Raw genomic sequence first — 17,243 nt, 5'->3', positions numbered from 1 at the left:
ACAAACAAGAGTACTGCTCTCACTTTTTATTGAAATCCACCCAAATCCAACTTCAAACATGTGCTGTTATTATTTACCTAATTATTTTGGGCTTGTTTGTCCAACCACCTTTGTACAAGTGAGGGTCAGTTCTCATAATTCCTGGTGCAACTAAATGCTGACTCATAAGAGATGGACAATTAAGAAGTGATACTCTGGACCCAAGGAAATAATATTTCTGACATATTTTAGGTTGAGGATCTTGCATGCAAAGATGCATGCAAAGCTTGCTTAACAAACTTTATGGTCATATAGATGTTATAGCTGGAGAATAGCCCAAAAAGCAAAGCTGCTTCTGTCAGATTCTTGACTGTGTTAAAGTGCATGGTGCAAGTGAGAGTAAAGGCAAAAGACTGAATGTGGTTGACTCTGATCCTCAATTCACTTCAGTCAATGGAGCTGCATCCATCCTGTTTTTCACTTAATAAATAACCACATTATGAGTTCTATTTACTCCTAATGCTGCAGCACTCGCAGGCCTAACTCTCACCTGTCCCTCAGCAGGCTCAGGCTCTCTGGGAACACAAAAAGGTGACTTCTAATAGTGAGAACAGATCCTGTTTGCGCCCCAGTGCAGGTGAGAGCCAGAGCTCTGCCTGGGGTCATGTCAATGTGCTCAGTTTGCTTGTTGATGTAACTGAGTCCCCCCCTGCCACCTGCTGTGCCTGCTGCCACTTGTTCTCCTCTCCACTGACCGGGCTCAGTCGTGCTCCCTGGAGCGGGGATGAGAACTGGCTGAGGAGAACCAGGAGGGCAGTTGCAGGTGAACGAACCTCTTGCAGTTTTCTCAGAATCATCGTGTGCGTCACTCACCCAATTTTATACCCAGTCTACCAGCACTTAAGTGAACCCATCCATGTGGTGGTTGCTATAAAAATGCGGGTGAAGGCCACACGGGGTGCACAGCGCTGCCTCCCTGACAGAAGGGATGGAACAATCCCATCACGAGATGGGATCCATCCCATTTTGCGCCCTTCTTTGCTGCTTTACTAGCATAGTAACAGCCAATATATTTGGTAAGTACTCTTGTTCTTTTCTTCTGCCTGTGTACAGTGGTGACTGTGGTCCTGTGATCTTTGTGCTACTCTGTATATTTTTCTGATGACATATATGATTATCTTGAATCTTACCCACTGCAAACTTAGCTAGTTATTGTATGCTGTGCAAACTGAGTCTGGGCTCCAGGTTAAATACTAAACTATAAAGATCTTAAGTGGTCAGGATTATCTGAGTTAGCACACCTGGATTTTGGGTGGAAAGAAAAGTTTTCTCGAGGAACAGACTGGGCTAGAGAAGGAGCTTGGTTAAGAAAAGCTGCAGACATGGTGCTGCAGATGTGGTGCTGCCGAGATGTGAAGGTCCTAAGATTACATCTTGTACCTGCACGTGCCATCATCTAATTTTGACTTGAACCTAAAGATACTGGATAGCCTGAGTGCTGCACCCCCCCTAGCTCTTTGGTCTGAGTTTGATAGTCCTGCACAACCAGCAATTTGAATCACTGAATTAGTCTTTTAACTCATATGTCTTGGTGGACCCTCTCCAGCACTGTACACAAGGATCTCCACACATCCCAGAGCAACTGGCTCAGAGTCATGTTTGAGGTGAAAATGGTGAGGTTTGCCTACTTGTAGTTGTCTATGTATGAGATAATGTGAAATGTTACAGTTTCATGAAAATTTTCACATGGTCTTAAGGAGACACAGTAAAAACTCACGGAAACAGCTGTGTTTGAGAGGTCTTAGATGCACAGGAACCATCTGTGGCTGCAGAAGTTCCCTGACCTGCAAATTTAATATTTGAAGGTGAAAAGTGTTGAGAATACTTATGTTGTACTTGCACTACTGTGTGTGGTCACATTCAGAACAAATACTAGCTCAAGTGAACCTTTGGTCTAAATCACTGTACTTATGGGTTTGTTTGCAGTATTTTTATAAATAGTCAATGGATTTAAGAGCATGACACTAATCAGATTTTGAGGATGGAGAAAGTGTCAAATCAACTAATCTGTTCTGTAAAAAAGAACTTACTGAATTTCATCATTCTCCTAAAACAGCAGCAAATGCAGCTTTGAATGCGTTAAGAACTGAGGAGTTGACTGTTTCTTTGCTAGATGGCTTCAGTATTTGATCACGTACCTCAGTGAAAATTGAGAGTGCTCCTAATATGAATTAGTTTGACACTACTGCTAAACTGATTCTTCTTAGATTGTTTGTGAGATTAAGAAGAAATATCTCTCATTTTGGTGAAATAATGAGTGACTTCAATAAAAAATAATTACTCAGAAACCTTAATAGTGATATGTGTGGTTATGGCAAAGGGCTCTTTTGTGGTCACAGGCACAACTAAATCTATGTGCCCCAGGTACCAGTGCCAGTACAGAACAGAGCTGAGACTAACCAAACACGGGCCTGGGAAAGGGGTTCACGAGCATCTCCACCATGTGCTCATCCTGCAGCTGGCAGTCCAGCAAATTTTTTCAGTACCTCCCTCTCACTGTCCCACATGGAAATGCACACAAGAAGCACTGGGGAAACAACCAGGGAGGACCCATGAACCTGGGATTGTTACCACGCAGTGCTGGCACTAACAGGGATTTGGTAAGAACAGGTTTGTGGTGAAATCGCTCTTATGTTTTTACCTTCTTGCTGCTTTCAGAGTATCAGACGGATTCCCAACCACTGCGTCCATGCGAACTTCAGAGGGAAAAGGCTTTTTCAGCAGGAGAAGCTTACGTTCCTCAGTGCTCAGAAGATGGCCAGTTCAGGTAATTCATCCCTGCTGTTAATCTGCTGTTATATGAGGTCACCTTTCATTGCTGATGGAAATTTGAGCCTGTTTTGAAGAACCTCTGTATCAGTGGACTTGAGGATGATGAGTGCAGGAGACTTGAATTGACTTCGCTGAGCCATGTTGCAGATCCAGCCTCTCCTGAATGAATTCCCTGTTGTTGGAAATAATCTCTAAGAAATAATCTCTAAGACTAGTCTTGGCAGCATTATTTGCCTGTTAAATACTTGGTGCAGGTTGCTGTGCAATGCAGCTGCTGTCATCCTACATGTGCTCGTAGGTGAATGCGTGTGCCAGCTGGCGCAGCTCCACCAAGTTGACTGAGAAGTTACCCACCCTGCTGTAAGTGGCACAGTTGGGGTTCCTTCTAAAGGCAGTAAAGGAACAAAAAAGCATATGGAGAACAGTGATTTAGAGAGCAGTGTGTTGCTTGATGGTACAAGAAACCAATAACTTAAAACTGAGGCTGAGTACAGATTGTAATGTTCTCTACTATTGTCTTCTTGCCTCTGGTGGCAACTTCGACCATTCTAGATTTGACTTAGAAACTATCTCAAAATTTATGGTGAATCTCAGATAATGAGGATCAGGATTCTGTCCTACCTGTTTGCTTCCTTAATGACTTCAAATCACATATCTTCAATTCCTGAAGAATTCATAGAACTACTAGAATTAAGAGCTCCCATCGAGTAGAGTCACCAGAAACACAGTCCTTGTTGATTCCCTTATTAGTGATGTTAAAGTACTTGAAGTTGTTTGGCTTGCTTTATAGTTTTGCGTCTGGTACTGACTGAGGACTCTGTCGCTCACAAAATAAAAAATATTACTTGTGATCTCCTTCAGGACAGTCCAGTGCAGTAGGAATGGTCTCTCCTGTTGGTGTGTGGATGAGAATGGTGTTGAGGTACCTGGCAGCAGACAGAGTGGATATCCCATATCTTGTAAGTCACAAGTGTCTATTTCTGTTCAGATTGTGTAAAGAACTGTTTAAATCTGCATCTGAACTGCTGAAATGAAAAATAAGTTAGCCCTAGACTTTGATGAACTCTAGTTTGTTATAATTTGCTGGGACTAGTGGAAATTCTGGAGTTTCTTCAGGGCTAATCATGGAATTCTGATACACCTGGATGTCTGTATTTATGAACGTCAGACTAAGGTAAACTGTGAATGAAAGATCAATTTAGTGTAATGGCTTTTGAATTAGAGAGCTTTAACCCCATCTGTGGTAGCTTTCTCTGTGCCAGTTTTCATAACCGCAAGTTCATCAATGTTCTCACAACACCTGGGTGGCAGACTCAGAACTTGTAGTTCCAAAAAACCTCAGATGTTGTCTTAATAAATGATTCAGTACCCAATAAGAACCTTCTTCTAACAGTGCTGCTCTCTGGTGCTTCAGGCTTGTCCTTTTGCCAGCTGCAAAAGCAGAGGATCTTGCTGAGTCGATACATCAACAGCAGCAGCATCTCCTACATCCCTCAGTGCCTGGATTCAGGGGCTTTTGATGAGGTGCAGTGTGACATGGAGCTGGGGCAGTGCTGGTGTGTAGATCCAGAAGGGATGGAGATTTATGGCACCAGGCAAAGAGGAAAGCCAGCACGGTGTAAGTAATATTCAACAAAATGGTGAGGTTTGTAGGTTTGAAAGGCTTGGTGTGAATGAAAGGTGGTAGATCAGGAACGTGGGCACTGCAGTCTACACTCATGCTATAGAACTATAGGTAGTTAACTCAGCCATTGAAGTCCCTGTTTTACAGAACCAATGAATATATCACCTTGGAAGGGACTTATAAGATTATTGAGTACAATTCCCTGCTCTTCATAAAAACAAGATGATGCACCTCAGTGTCCATGCTCAATGTAATGAATGTAAACCCTTCCAAACAATGGGGCTGCTATTCAGCTGTTCAGGGGAAGTTAAAACACCCAATAACATTAACTTTATTCCTATCAGGTCCAGGGAACTGTGAAATCCGAGACCGTCGCATTCTGCACGGGTTTGGGGAGAAGAGCCCCCCACAGTGCTCAGCAGATGGAGAGTTTCTGCCTGTCCAGTGCAAGTTTGTCAACACAACAGATATGATGTTTTTTGATCTTGTTCATAGTTACAACAGGTAAGAGCTCAGACCTCTGAATCAGGAAAGCAATCCTGCGTACCTCTTTCAGGCACTTGAAGTGGCACAGTGTCTTACTGGGTTTTTTGGGTTTTTTTCCCCACATGAAACCCTTCTTCTGTGACTGCACATGATGTTATTTTCTGTAAATGAATGGACCCAGTAGAAAGCCTTTCCTTCTGAATTAAATTTGCTGATTTTTTTAAAAAAAATTTATTCCATCCCTGCAGTCTAATCTGTGTGTCTTCACACAGCACTGGATGCCATGTTGCAGTCCGTGTTTGGAAAAGTAGACAGGGATACTTCTCAGATGAACAACACCAAATGAGATAAATACAGAAGGAGCAGAGGAATTCAGATATATGAAGTAGGAAAGACAGTTCCATATGGGAGATGAAAAGAGATGGACAGACAGACAAGAGGAAAGATACAAAGATGAAGTTCCATGTGATGATGGGAAACTCTTATCTGTTTAGGCAGTGCCAGGGTTGCTCACACAGGCGAACCAATCAAGTGATGAATTGCTATTAGGAAGCTGGCTTCAGGAAGCTGGAGGGAGTTGGGGAAGGCTCCAGAATGCTGGATCAAATCCTTGTCTGTGAGAGCAAGAAGCTGTTGTCCTGTGGAAGAGCTGGGAGTTAATACTGAGATGGAGCTGGAATTAATACTGAGATGGAGAAACAAGGGAGAGGCAATGGGAACTGAAGGGGGAGGAATTTGTTTTGGCACAGATGTTCAGACTCTCCAGAGAAACCTTTTGGTCTCTCATGAGGTGCCTCTCAATCAGCACATTTCCCTGCTGGAGGCGAGTGGAGTAAATGTAATGCCTCATTCTGACTTGGCTCTGTAGCAGCAAAGCAATTTTATTGTAAATGTCAATTTTGCTGTTTTGAGGGTTTTCTTTTTTTAATTTAAGCAAAACTGAAGGATGGGCCCAAATACACAGTGCAAATTTGTCAGAGCTTCAGGAGAGGTTATTTTGGCAAGAGCAAAATAATTTGGTTGTTTTGTTTGTTGGCCTGTGGCGTGTGGAAATTCTAAAAGAGCAATTACAGAGGAGAAATCAATGCTTTAAATTGGTATATTTTTTCCTCCCATTGGGAGATTTGTCTGCAAAGACCTGTGAGATTGGACTTATATTGTGTCTGTGCCATGTAATTAATCACAGCAGGATTATTTTACTCCCAGCTCTACACCTTTCTAATTATGGCATTGATTTAACCTACTACCATCATATCTGAGTATTTCAGGTCATTAATATATTTATTTTCACACTGCTCCTGCTTGAAGTGTCATTATCTATCCCATCACAAAAAAAGGGGGGGTCAGAATACAGAGTTGAAGGGATGAGCTCCATAGCAAAGAACTGTAGTACAGCAGGGATTTAAACCCATATTTTATGTTCATGTGGAACCAGAGGAGCAACTCAAAGATCAAAGACAAGGTTAACAATCTCACTGTTATTTACTTTCCTGTATTTTTGAGTGCAAATATTCTTGTTGAAATACATAGATACACTATAAATTTATCCATAACTTAAATGTGGTCACCTTTGCTTTAGCCGTCGTTTTGGACTGGCTCTGATAGATGAGGAACTCTGTGTTATTGCTACTGTGAGTTATTGCTACTCATTGTAAGGGCTGTGCTTAAAAAGAGTCTGAGAAAAGAAAAAAATGTGTTAGGAAGTGAGTTTTCCACATAAGGTGAGAAAAGTTCTGCCCTCTGCCTAATTTATGTCCGTTTGTACTTTATTTACCTGTACTCTCAACTTGGAACAAAAATAACCAGAATGACAGGATATGACTATACAGCTGCCCCAGATAAAAGTAACATAATTATGACTTCTTAACTTTGAAAAAAAGCACCATGCAGAGTTTTTTCACTGAATCCTGTTTCACTCAGCTAGATGTTGAGATGCTGAGGTGATGAACTCCAAGGACATGAGCAGTACAGAGCAGAGATCATATTCCCAGTTGGGCAGTGGCTGCTACATGATGATCCAGGGGAGCTGAAAGGCCTTGAAATACCCCAAGCATGTTTATGTTATGTGTGTACATTAAAGACCACAGAAATACATGACATAAGTCCATCTGTTCTGTGAAGTATGACATTTTGATTGCTTTTAGCATGCCAGTGTCAGCAGCAGAGCAGGATTTGACAATCCGAAGTGGGGGGAGTCAGTAGGTTTTAATTTGAAGACATGAAAGGGTGCCAGAGCATAGCAGCACTGCACAGGGTTGTGCAAGTTCTGAGATGAGAGCATGGCTGGGTAACACTGGGACAACCCTGAGGTTACCAGCCCCTTCCTCTGACGGAGGTTGCTGTTGCTTTGTGCATTTCCAAGCCTGTGCTTTGATGTCCTGAAGAAGGAGGAAGCAGTAACATTTTCAGCTCTCCTGACAGGAGGTGGGAGAGCTCTCAGGAGTCACCTCTCCTGTGAAGACAGGCTGAGAGAAGAGAAGACTCAAGGAAGACCTTATAACACCTTCCAGTACCTAAAGGGGGCTACAAGAGATATGGAGAGGGACTTTCAACAAATGCATATAGTGATAGGACAAGGGGGAATGTCTTTGAACTGAAAGAGGGTAGGTTTAGACTTAGATAGTAGGAAGAAATTCTTTGCTGTGAGTGTGGCACTGGAACAGGTTGCCCAGAGAAGTTGTGGATGCCCTGTCCCTGGAAGTGTTCAAGGCCCAGCTGGATGTGACCCTGAGCAACCTGGTCTAATGGAAGGTGTCCCTGCCCGTGGCACCGGAGTTGGAACTAGATAATCTTTAAGGTTCCTTTCAACCCAAAATGTTCTATTATTCAGGCAGAGTCCTGGAGGTGGCAAAGGCTCCTTGCTCTGCTCTGCTCACTTGAGCACCATCTTTGAGCCAGACAAGCATTTCATTGCTGTTCTCAGGCTACATGTGCTAGAGCATCCCTGAGGCTGATGGAGGGCGGTACTGGAATTGAACCTGATCACAGTCCCAGTTTCACAGGGTGGCTGGAAACTGCTTTTTCCCAGTTAATCAGGGCCCAATCTATTGCTGAGTGTCCTCCCTTGGTAAAAACTTAATTTATGTAATTCTCTGAATGTCTTGAGCAGAAAATTTCACTTCCCTGTTGCTAGCTTTTCCCAAATAAGCCCCGTGCAGCTGGGGCACCCCACCTTTATCGTATTTCGGGATAAGGGGATGTGTCCGAAAAATAATGATTGTTTTGGAACCTGGTGCTTTGAAGCTAGAAAAACTTATCTTTTGCTTGGAGAAACCCTAGGATATCTGTCAGTTAAGATCACATTTACTATGTTTTTTTCCAACTCTGACCCTATTAAATTTCCTTCTTAAATCATTACTTTCCTGGAATCTAGCTGTTGTCACTCCTAGAATATTACAGTGGAAACTAATATCTCTTTGATCTCCAGAAGTAAAAGTCAGCCTTACTTGTAGCATATTAAAAACCCTTTTTCCTTCTCCTTAATCTGTTGAGCCATGCCCTGAAAATGAAAGATATTAGCGAGGTTTTTATCAGCTTTTGTACTTATTTCAGTGCAGAAAGCACACGTAGCATGTAGGGAAGGGGGAGCAACCTGTTTGTTTAGGCTTTCTGCCATCCTGTGCAGATTTGTGGAAGGAGTTACTATATGGGTCCTATAATAACATTAAGCCAACGCCCTTCTATTTTACACTCTTTGGCACGCTTTCAAAGTTGAGAATCAAATTGAAAATGAGTGTTAGATGCTGGGTGGCTGCTTAGGAAGGGTCAGGAATCTGTCTGAAGGGAGATTGTCATGTGTTTCTTTAAAAAATGGCATTTAGGAGACTTGTTATCCTGCTGGAACACTGATCTGGATCATGTCAGAGCCTGGTTGCCAAAAGGAGACCGAAGGGTTTTGTACTGACCCTATGCAGACACCTCTGTTGTACAAATTCAGGAAGGAAATAGATGATGTTTGTTGTTGTTGATGGCCCTCCCTGGGCTCTTCACAGGAGGCTTTTTTTGCTTCCAGGCTCCCAAGGGCTTTCCAGGCATTCAGCTCCTTGCGGGAGAAATTCCCGGAGATCTCTGGGTACTGTCACTGCGTGGACAGCCTGGGGAGGGAGTTGGCAGACACTGGTAAGTGCCCACCAGCATTTAATCCTTTAGTTTGGGTGGTGTTGAATTCCCAAGGGAAAGGATAAATAACAAGTATCAGTCTTCAGGTTCATTTGGATCTTCAACTTCATTCTTACAAGGGGTGAGACCACTGTGACCAGTGTAGTGCCCATGGGAAAGGCTGGAGCTAACTGGAGCTGGAGCTACCCTTTGGAGCACCACTTCAGTCTGTATCAAGTGGAGTTGCTGCCTGGGGGCTAACCCTGTCCTTTTTGGGATGGTGGAATAGGATCTCTGAATGTTCATCCTTTGTCCAACTAGAAAGCTACCTCGTATTCAATATGTCCAGTTAGCAAATACAGAGGAATATAAAGGTCCTGGAGAATGAAGTCCTTCTTCTTGCTCAGGTAGAATCATGAAATGGTTTGGATTGGAAGAGACCTTTACAGAACATCTAGTCCAACCACCTTAACCATTAGCAGGGACATCAGGTGGTTCTTCCTCTTCTCTCATACCCTCAGGATACCTTTTAGACATCTTAATAGTTGATGGACATTTCAGAAGAAAGAATGTTTTATTTTCAACAAGGAGGAATTAGAAGGTTGAGAACTTCCACAACTTCCTTAGATACTGTAGGTCTTTTTGGTGATTTTTTTTTAAGGGCGAAAATTGTGAAGCACAATAGTTTAAAATTTAGATGAGAGACAAGAACTTCAACATTTAATTCTCAGAAGAGAGAGAAGTTCTCAAAAGATTTGTACACTCAGGAAACCTGCTGAACATCTTGGTTTTTAGTATGCAACCAAAATGACTGGGAACTGGTTTTGGTAACATCAGTTTCCAAAATTCCATCCTTGTCTTTACTGCAGATAGAGCCTTAAAAAACCACAGCAAACAGCCAGTTATAAGATGCTTCTCCTTCTTGTTTTAATAGATGTCAGAGCATACAGGTGGTGCCTGGGCATCCAGCACCGGGTGCGTGGTGTGAGGCATTAGGGTTATGCAACATAACTTCACATTTGGCCTGTTTAGAGCACCAGATTTCTTTTTCTTTCTCCCAGTTCTGCTGCTCTGGTGGCATAAACCAGGTGACTTCTTGTCTTAAAACCAGGCTCTGTGCTAAAAGTCTGTCTTTCCCAGGCTTGGAGCTGCTGCTTGATGAGGTTTACGACACAGTTTTCTCCGCGGCAGAGCCAGCCCGCACTTTCTCAGAGACCGGCATCTATCGGATCCTCCAGAGGCGGTTCCTGGCAGTTCAGCTGGCCACCTCTGGAAAGTTCAGGTGTAAGTAGCAGCCAGGTGATGCCCTGTAAAAAAGGTGACAGTTTCGGGGCTTATGTATGACAACTGCCATTGGGGAGAGTTGTTCTAGGACTTTCTCGCTCTAAAAGCTTATAACAACACAATTTCAGTGCAAGAAGCAAGGACCCTGAATTACAGCTGGCTTTTATCCTCTGCACCTACCTTCTTACCTTGAAAAGTAAGGTAAGACAGGTAAGAGGTAATTAAGACACTTACTCTGCACTTACATTCATACCAGCTGATTGTACATGTCCTCTGATCAATGCTTTCCTGTGCACTTGAAGTTCACATCAGTTGAAATCCCATGAACCCTCTGTATCTCTTGCCCTGAGATTATGGAGATGGATATGATGATTTATTAAATTAAAAGCCTGAGAAAATGCTCCCTAATTTATGTTGGTACACTCAGAAACAGGAAGGATCTTACACTGACCACAACACACTCCATTCCCAGGAGGTCACACAAGAGTTCGTAGTACCTTAGCCAGCAAGGCTGAACTTTTGGATCTGCCCTTGGGCCCATTCCTAGTCAGGACAGGCACATGGGGAGAGTTTCTCTGCCTACAGGCAGAGAACTCTGCAGGACAGGAGGTCAGGTTCCTCCTCTTTCCTGCACCAGAGCCCTAGAAAACTGCCTTGGCCAAGGAAAGTTTGAAACCCCTGCATGATACTTCATCCTCCCACCAAAACTCCTCTGACATTGCTGTCTGACCCTCACTAAGGAGTTGCATTGTTAGAAATATTAAGCAGATATTGATGTCAGTCTTTTGGCCACGTAGTCACACATTTTTCTGGTTTTGGGACAAGCTGATAATTCTGGGGAGTCTGGAAAGCATCTTCCTCCTCCCACTGCACAGTGGTTTTGGCTTAGCTCTGGCTGTAGCTGGGGCTGCAGCAACTGTCAAAACAGATGAAGCTGTAACAGCCACAAGATGGAGATGTGACCCTGTTCATCAGCCACTGAAGGGGTGCTCTGGTGACTTACCCAGCTCTCACACCACCACCTGAAGCCTCTTGCATTAAGAAAGTTGTCAGATTCCTTGATGAGCAGGTTGCTCTGATAAGATGCTCTCGCTGCCTCAAACCGGTAGCTGAGTGTAGCTGGAAAGCTCTTGAAAGTGAGAGATGTTTAGGCTGTAGAATTTCAGTTTTATATAAACAAGGAAAATTTCTGTTGGAAGATGAAAGTCCTGTATTGGAGAGATCATAGCCCAGAAAATTTTCTTTATGAATTTTTTGGTGTCTCTGCCATTAAGGCCAGCTTGACAGTAATAGGGTCTTCATATCCCTGCAGAGGGAAATAAAGAAGTGGGATGGGCCCAGCTTAAATCTCAAGAGTCAGGTGCAGATTTGTTTGCAGGAGCAATACCTCATTCTCTTCAGAAACAAAATCAGAACAAAATCAATCCCCCAAGCTGCACATCTGTCTCTGTTGACCAACTTCACTTTTGCGTTAAGGGCCAGAGCTACCCCAGCCTCCAGCACAGCTCCCTAGGAGAGATGCTGCTGCTCTGCCTACCTGCAACTGTGGCTGAAAAATGTGTTGAGGTTTTATCTTCTGTTTAGTTTTCAAAAATTAATATCTGCAATAGAAAACCCTGGGGCAAATTATCTGGGGGGAAAAAGGGGATGGAGAAGTTGCACTTCGAGCTGGTACTTGAAATATCACTGAAAAAAATCAAGAAATTAAAATTATTTTTTTTTCCCTCCCAGATAGGCAAACAATGACATCAAGCAGAGATGGCTTTGAAACTTTAAGCTTTCCCTCCTTAATGCACACTGGTTTCCTTGCAGGCCCCTCGAGGTGTGAGGCTGAGCGTTTCGCGGCCCTGCGCTACCAGCACCCCTTCGTGCCGTCCTGCGCTGCCGACGGGGGCTACGAGCCACTGCAGTGCCAGCAGGGAGGACAGTGCTGGTGTGTGGACACCAATGGGCAAGAGGTCCCAGGCACAAAGAGGCGAGGACAATCCCCGGCCTGTGGTAGGTGTGAGGTTTGGAAAAGGAAACATGAGCCCATCTCTTGGTGTACTTGTAAAGGAAACCCAAAGGACCAACTCCTTTCTCAGCTCTGACGGGTTCTGCTGTTCAAAAACTGGGATCCTGAAACCTCCCTGGGGTTGAGTCACATTCTAATAAACTGTTAAATATCATATTCGTTTTATTTTCTTTTCTCTTTAGCCTTTTAGTTTTGCATGCAGCAAGGCTTTTCTTTGCAGCCCTGATATCTGTCTCTTGACTCCGGGAGCTGAGGCCTTAAGTCGGAATATCTGGGATAATATAAAGAAGCCGATGATGGTGGTTTTGGGTTTTACCTCTTTTCCTTGGTGAAATGCTGTGTAATATCTAAGTCATCTCCCACCCTGAGCACTTTTTTCCCATCTCTGTCACTGCATATTTTGCCATGAAAACTACCAAATCCAGTAAGAATACACCTAACAAACAATTCAGAAAAAGTGTATGGGCTTGGGCTTTGAGAGATTCCACAGAGAATACACCATCAAATCAGTGCCCTAAATGGAAATGACAGCAAAAATGTGCAAGGGCTGGAGGGGAGGAGGAAAGTTAAAACACCTCACCCTGAAGTGCACTACCTAAATATTCAGGATTGTGCTGGAGGTCTGGGGCACAGGGTCTTAATGCGGGGGCTGCCTTCAGGGAAAGTAAATTGCTCTGTCTGCAAGACACAGCCTTACCATGCAGCTAGAGAAGGAGGAATCTGCCCTAGGTGTCACAGATCCAAGTGCTCAGAGTGCTCTGGGCACAGACAGGCTTACTGTGAAATGAAAATGTTAGCCTGCCTCCGAGGCTGATCACCAAGGATATTGCAAGGGAACCTCTGAGGGGCCTCGCCATATGTTGGGACTGCTTGTTTTCTCTTTGAATGTGCTTTGCTGAGCCCTCCTGATGATTTTTGTGGGAAGGAAGGGGAGGGGGGACAATGACTTGAGGCTGCTTGCAGCTTTTTTTGGCAGACTCAGGAAATTTCAGCAGGGAAAAATTTCTGCAGAGGTTTCGCAGATTAACTCCTGAGAAGGTATTTTGTGAGGATATAGCTGCAGTCTGTTTCAGACACCTACATGCCACATGTGTGTCTCCAGTTCTACTCTCATTTATTTCATGTTCAAAGAGCATGTGGATGTGGTACTTTGGGACATGGTTTAATTGTGTACCTGGCAATGATGGGTTAGTGGTTGGATTCAATAATCTTACAGGTATTTTCCAACCTTAATAATTCTATGATTCTATGATTCTTTAGTGTCTTTGACTCTCACACTCAGCACCATGAACACTGGAGGAACCAGAGCTGTAGGTGTGGGCAGCATGTGGGGTCCTCACATCACCTGGGGCACCAGGCAGTCCTGATAAAGGACATGCTGCTTTCCAGACCTTTTACAGTAAATTCGCCCCAGCAGTGCTTTTGTGTTTATTCTTTCTCCCTCTGCTTTAATTTGATTCAATGGTGGCTAGGAGGGGAGAGTGTTTATGAACCATGATCCTACATTTGTTTCATATTACTGTTCTTGTGGAATTGTGGCTTGCACTAACTTACTTGTCCTTGGAGGAATGTTCTCCATCCCTCTAACCACGAGCCAACATTGAAAACAGGAGGGGCCCATCCTACAGAAAGTGTGTTTACAAAGAATCTGCTGGGAGGGACCCTGAACCCCGGTCAGGAGCTGTAGAGCAGGACAATGGTGCAAAAGGAGGAGTGAGAAAAATGTCAGTCACAGAATGTCAGATTACTTGCTTATCTATTTTAGCAGATTTTTTAGATTTCCACCTTTTATCCTTACTGTTAACAGGGCTTATAACTGCTTTGTCATATTGCCTGGTCATGGAATAAATGGAGATGGAGTGGGGAGCCCAAGGGAGGCAGTGCTGGAGCAGACTAAAGCTGTCTTGTCCCCTACAGGGACAGCAGTGGTGCTTAGGGAGAAAGTGTGAGAAACATGGAAAATGCACATAGCTTCCATATATCCTTCTGCAGGCAGGGGGGGCCCCAAACTGAAGGCTGAGCCCAGATCATTGTGCTCAGCCCTCCTGTATGGAGTTATCTTCCAGGGATTTGCCTAAGTGCCCCTTAACCCTTTATCTTTTCTAGCACTCTCTAGCAATAAATTTCATGATCATAATTACATATTCCACTTCTGGACTTCTCTGTACTATGAGAAATACTGAATAATAATTGTCTACTGTGAATGATGTGGAGAATCCTGTTTTTTTGAAAACCTTTATATTTTTTTTGTGTTGAAGCTGAATGGTCTCTCCTAATGGAAAATATGTTCTGTCCTTCCAATATTTTTGCCTCCCTTCTCTATAGTTCTGCTACTTTTGCATCCCTTCTCTATAATTCTGCTACTTTTCAAGGAAAGGTGACTGTGTGGCACATGAGTCAAGCTGCTGCATGCGTTCCAGAGATCCAGTCAGTGCTGTAACCATCCTGTCTGTCTGATTCTCAATGTCTTTATATTCACCAGGTCTTTTCTTTTTTGATGACTTAGTCCTTCTTCAGTGATGTGTTGCATCCTAACTTGGAGCCATTGCTGCCTGTGTATGAATCTACAGATGGGTCTGGATGCAGCTACACCTGTGGCATAGCTTAACCCAGGGTATGGGTGGCCAGGGCCACTGTTGGTACCCTCAATACCCTGATATTTGACTACTTTTGTTGAAATCTTGTATTTTTTCCCTTAGAGCCTGCTTGTGACGTCCATCCATGGTCCTTAGCACTCTATTACCGCTTATTTTAACAATTTGTTTTCAAACCTCTTGTAATGAACACCTCACTATGAAACTGAAGATCTAGTTAGGAAACCTCCATAAATTCCTCCTCAGGGGGCATTGGTCTGTTCTTCTGCAGAAAGTTTCTCTTTCTTAGGTTCACATATTGCACCTGGATCAGCAGAGGTTTCCATTAGCAGCAGGCATCCTACCAGGGAGTTACAGTATTTGGAAAAGACTTTGTTCTTTCAGCCATAGAAACAGGAATGAGGATTTATATTGGGAAGCAGTAGAACACACAGAGCAGAGAACTTGGACGTAGGGAAGGAACATTTTCTTTCCTTTTGTGTCTTGACTGGTGAATTTTATTTACATAGCATATGCAATAACAGTTCAAATTTCCATATCAATGTGCACGATGCACAGTTGAGAATCAGGTTAATGTGCACTTCTGAGTTATTTCTGCCCCAGCTGCTTGAAATAGAGTTGTAAGTGTGGAAGATACCAGAGTTTGCATATTTTTTCTTAAATCTTTCCCTAGGTGAAGAACAAGGGTGCATCTCTGAGAGGCGACGGGCCTTGACGAGGCTCTTTTATGGCCCTGCTGGGTACTTCAGTCAGTCCAGTTTGTTTTCCACGCCGGATAAGCAGACGGAAAAAACAGCTGGCTTTTCAAGACCCTGCCCTCCTTCCTTCAAGGAGCTGTTTCTGGGCTCTGGATTGTCATCCCCAGTTGCACAAAGCCCATTTGTCGGCCAGGCTTCTGGGTTAGAAACTACCCTTAGTGAAGCCATCACAGGGATGTTCCCGTCAAGGGAGCTGGCTCAAGTGGCACTACAATTTACTGCCAATCCAAAGCGTTTCCAGGAAAACCTCTTTGGAGGAAGGTTCTTGAAGAATTTGATCCAGTTTAACTTCACAGGGGCACTTGGCACTAGTGGGAAATACAGCATTGGCCAATTTTTCCAAGAGGAGGATGTGTCAGAGAGGAATAACAGCCAAAGCCCTTTGGAATCAGCTGAGGCATTTTCATTGGAGGTATCAAAGGGGAGTTCCATTTTGAGTAAACCTCTTGTAGGCAGCTTTGGCCGCATAGTAACTCTACAGGACAATCAGAACATGATGAAATTCCTTTCCTCTGTTCTGGAACTGCCGGAGTTCTTTACTTTTCTTCAACAAGTGATTTCTGTCCCCAAAAACGTCATTGAAGATTTAGGTGAAGTGGTGAAACTAGCATTGGGATCCAAAGACTGTGGTGAGGAACCAAGGGATCTGTTTGTTCCAACATGCACCAAGGAGGGGAGGTATGAAGAAGTTCAGTGCTATGCAGGAGAATGCTGGTGCTTGGACACTTCAGGTAAGGAAATTCCAGGCTCAAGACTTCCAGGGAAACGTCCAAGGTGTCCCACTGATTGTGAGAAGCAAAGGAGAAACCTGCAAAACCTGAAGAAAAGTCTGCCTGCTGGATCAGACCTTTTTATTCCCTCTTGTACCGAGGATGGAAACTTTCTACCACTCCAGTGTTATGGGACAAATTGCTTCTGTGTTGATTTGAATGGCAAGACTATTCCAGGAATAAGGGGAAAAGCTGGAAAGCCAATGAAATGTAAGTCTTAGGGACTGGGAATTTAAAGATGCTTTCTTTTGTGTTGGAATTTCATGATTCTTTCTTTATCTCTGGTTGTATATGGTGATATATGGATGATGAATACAAATGATATTGTCTCCTAAAAGGAAAGCAAGTCAACTTTGCAGTGGCAGGGGAATAGTGGGAAGTACAGTGTATGTATTGTCCAAACAAAAGAGAGAAATTCAATGGCTGATAGGCTTCTCTTAAGGGCCATGCAGTCAGGCCAGAAAAGTGAGTTGCAAATGACTGCTCAGACATCAATTTGGCAACTTGCTTATAGACTGTGAATTGCCTCTTCTTGCCCTTCTATTAATGGAATACAAAGGAAGAAGGAAGCACATGGGCTGGGGATACTTGTCTTTCAAGTTTCTGTGAACTGAAAATGGCACATCAACAGGTATAACAGACCAAAAGAAGAGCCTGCTTCTCGTTTTGGGAGGAATAGCAGAGTATCCAGAGGGTGATATGTAGTGAGGGAGCTCCTTTGAATCACAGTTTGCAGAAGTAGTAGGGAGTTTATCACAGTGATCTGAATTGGGATGGGATTTATATCTAGCAACCCATCTGTGC

At 43.6% G+C, this 17,243-nt stretch overlaps 1 protein-coding gene across 1 annotated transcript in view; it reads left to right on the top strand.

Annotated features, from left to right (window-relative positions):
• Positions 1–988: 988 nt before the first annotated feature.
• TG (thyroglobulin) overlaps positions 989–17,243 on the top strand; it is a 148,299-nt gene continuing 132,044 nt past the window's right edge. Inside the window, 9 exon segments of the mRNA XM_032707121.1 lie at positions 989–1,055; positions 2,698–2,806; positions 3,673–3,770; positions 4,226–4,429; positions 4,780–4,939; positions 8,934–9,040; positions 10,160–10,303; positions 12,116–12,301; positions 15,585–16,649. Of these exon segments, the coding sequence (XP_032563012.1) occupies positions 989–1,055; positions 2,698–2,806; positions 3,673–3,770; positions 4,226–4,429; positions 4,780–4,939; positions 8,934–9,040; positions 10,160–10,303; positions 12,116–12,301; positions 15,585–16,649 (2,140 nt within the window).

Source organism: Chiroxiphia lanceolata, chromosome 1, assembly GCF_009829145.1.
Source record: "Chiroxiphia lanceolata isolate bChiLan1 chromosome 1, bChiLan1.pri, whole genome shotgun sequence".
NCBI lineage: Eukaryota > Metazoa > Chordata > Aves > Passeriformes > Pipridae > Chiroxiphia > Chiroxiphia lanceolata.
This window is presented reverse-complemented; position numbering and strand designations above follow the sequence as displayed.